Source organism: Octopus bimaculoides, chromosome 20 (genome assembly GCF_001194135.2).
Source record: "Octopus bimaculoides isolate UCB-OBI-ISO-001 chromosome 20, ASM119413v2, whole genome shotgun sequence".
Lineage (NCBI taxonomy): Eukaryota > Metazoa > Mollusca > Cephalopoda > Octopoda > Octopodidae > Octopus > Octopus bimaculoides.
The window spans coordinates 18,584,881-18,587,980 of NC_069000.1; the positions used below are offsets into that span (position 1 = coordinate 18,584,881).

A 3,100-nucleotide genomic window follows, 5' to 3' on the forward strand; every position below is an offset into this window, starting at 1 on the left:
ATATATATATATATATATATATATATACACACACACACACAGAAGTGAAAGCCCTGAGTGTGTTAGAAGCTGCAGTCAGCTGTTGTTAAACACATTACTCAGCTCAAATTTAATTGCACTAGCTTAAAAAATAACCTTTTCCTCCTCCTCTTATAAATAAATAAATATACATTTAAATATACACCGATATAAATTATATTAAAAGACTGAATCTTTTATACGCAAGTTTTTTTTAATAGCTTTAGAGGTTCCGCTTATGAAAGACAGGCTGCTGTTTTTACATGCATTTATTCACGTATGACTGTTATGTACATATAAATTATTTATATGCGATTGTCAGTGTAGATTTAGTTCTGTTTCTTCCACTATATATTTATAGACAATTTCAATAACCTTTTTTGTTTTCTCGCTATAGCAAATGGCAGCAGATGATTTAAGTGACTGAGAGTCACATTTCCTGATATCAACTTCATTTCGTAAGCTCCACCGAAAAATTTACAGAATGTTGCAAGTAGTTTGGCCGTGTTGTTTTGCCAAATCTACAATACAAACATCGCAGATCTTGAATGTTTCTTAAAAAAAAAAGCAAAAAAACCTATAACCTTTATAGTAAGGAAGTCATTTCATATATATTAAGTGGAGGGAAAGTTGCGTACGTATATATTTAAGCAGCTACAGGGAAAGATATAGATTGGTATGTGTGTGTTTGTGTGTGTGTATATATATATATATATATATATATATATATATATATATATATATAATTATGGGAGGAAGAAATATAGTTATATATAAATATAAAAATTATCTAGTTATATATGATTGATAGATCGTTAGACAAATCGACAGAGGAAAAACAGAAGGCTAAACGGTTGTCCTGACATTGTTGTCATAAGCTTTTAGAAAATTGAAGCACCTTGCGTCATATGTATGTGATCATAATGATCTTAATGAGATTAAGAAAGAAATATGTACCTTCTATTCTGTTTCGTTTTCCCCCCACTTGTCTATTTACACAACTATCACGTGTAAAGAAGAATCGAGAAGCTTGTATAGACGTGTTTGTAATTTTGTATACACATGCAATAGGCTCAATGTATGCATCTGATGGAGTGTATGTTGTGTTGTGTTCTCGGTATGTATTAAGGAATGATGGGGCAATGAGTGGAATGAAGATTATGTATCTATAATATATAATATGAGTGTTTGTATAAAATAAATCATCACGTACAGTATACAGATTCGTCACACTACATCGTAAAGCTTGCACGGTTTCTAAAGGAAGTGATAAAAAGTATTAGAGAGAGAGAGAGAGAGAAATAGAAAGAAAGAGAGAGGGGTGGGTGGAGAATAAAAAGACAGAAATGAACAGAGGAGAGAAAAAGAGCAGCAAGGGAACTGAGAGAGGGAGATGTAAGATGTAAAGTAAAAGAGAAAGTGTGTGAGAGGTAATGAGTGGAAGAGATAGGAAGATAAGGTAGAAACAGAAAGTGAAAGAGAGAGATAGGGAGATATAGAGATAGAGACAGAGAATAAATGTATGTGTGAGAGTGAAAATGTGAAATAAAGAATGTATATATGAGGGAATGAGTGGAAGTGTGAGAGAGTATGTGTGGGAGGGAAATGGTGAGAGACGAAGACATACAAAGATAAGATAAGGGGTGATAAAAAAAAGGAGAAAAAGTAAGAAGTTCTGAAGACTCACACTTCCCTCCCCCCAAAATAAAGGAAAACGAAAAAAAGACAAAAGTCACAGTGAGAGGGTGAGAAAGTGTGAAGGAGGAAAAAGAAACATACTGCTTGTCATATCCTCCTCCTACTCTCCCCTCACATCCTCCTACTCTGTCGGTAGGACAATGGAATTGTGGGAACAGCTGACTGCCGGAGGCCGGATCTTCTGTCGTAGACACTTGTTTGGCGTGATGCTTTGGTCATTGCGATGATGTTGATAATGATAAGCATGTTAGACTGATGATGATGTGTTATTGTTTAGCCCTAGGTCAGTACCTATACAATCTTGTGGCATTTGCACACTGGGCATTTTCCCAAGGACTTCACGGGGCCCAAATCTGATTTGTTATGCTGTGCCTTGCTGTCAATAAATACGTACTCTAGGACCCCAGTGCCTTGATTTCCTCACGAGTCTATAATGCTGCTAAGACGGCCCTGCCTATACCCAAAGATGTTCCAGCCATGACCATCCTATACTCTTAAGACGTACATTATATCCAATGTGTTCATTAAGACGTTAAGATATAATCTTGAGAGATTTAGTTGCTATTTCTTGCAGGTCGAGCGACCACAATGAAACCCTCACTTGTGGCGATCAATGATGGTGATTGTTACGCCGGGTGGTTGTTACGGTGTTAATCAAGTTATTACGGCAGCCTCAGTAATTGAGATGATGATGACGTTAGCAATTACGGCAGACACTTTTGACGTTGATGTGATGACGGTGAAATGTTACGGCAGTACTGGTAATGATATGGTGAAGCCGTTGGTCGTAGTAATGATGATGGTTGCAGTTGAAACGGTGTGGTGTCGGTGTATTGTTTTTACGGCAGTCATAGTGATACGGTAGTGACGGACGGATGGTAGCGCTGTTGGTCGTGATTAAGGTCGCAAGGTGCTACGGCAGTCATTTGTGGTGGTGTTTTGGAGTAGTAGATTATTACGGCAGACATGGTGGTAATGACGATGATGTTTGCAGTGTTGTTACGGCTGTCATGGTAGTGTTGGTGTAAGTGGTGAGGATGATGTGTTGCTACAACAGTCGTGTTGTTGTTTAACCCTGTCAACTCTAATCCAAGGCATCCCATTCTTAACCTTCCAGTCTTTTTAAGGTTCTTTTGGACTACATAATATAATGTATCACTTTTTGGTTTTAAGACGGCATGGTGTGTGAATTGAAAACATTTGGCTGTTATTTCTGGCAGATCGAACGACCATATAAAGGCTCACTGGTTTCTGGTAAAATGTCAGGTAGTCATGCTGGTGTTTGTGAGAAAGTATTAGGGAGTCTTTTTGGCATTCATAATGGTAGTACCGATGGCTAACTGATGTGAAGCAGAAGTTATGGTGATAGTGACGGAGAAATGGT

The 3,100-nt window shown here is 37.5% G+C and overlaps 1 protein-coding gene across 4 annotated transcripts in view; it reads right to left on the minus strand.

Moving 5' to 3' along the window:
* The window catches only part of LOC106876501 (zinc finger protein 93), a 90,463-nt gene extending 87,363 nt beyond the window's left edge, over positions 1-3,100 (minus strand). The window contains exon 1 of one of the 4 annotated variants that reach the window (XM_052975082.1): positions 1,798-3,100. In XM_052975082.1, the coding sequence (XP_052831042.1) occupies positions 1,798-1,807 (10 nt within the window). In that variant the 5' untranslated portion in view covers positions 1,808-3,100. Of the gene's footprint in view, positions 1-1,231; positions 1,766-1,797 lie in introns of those variants that run through there. The other 3 variants (XM_052975081.1, XM_052975083.1, XM_052975084.1) reach the window with 3 other exon arrangements.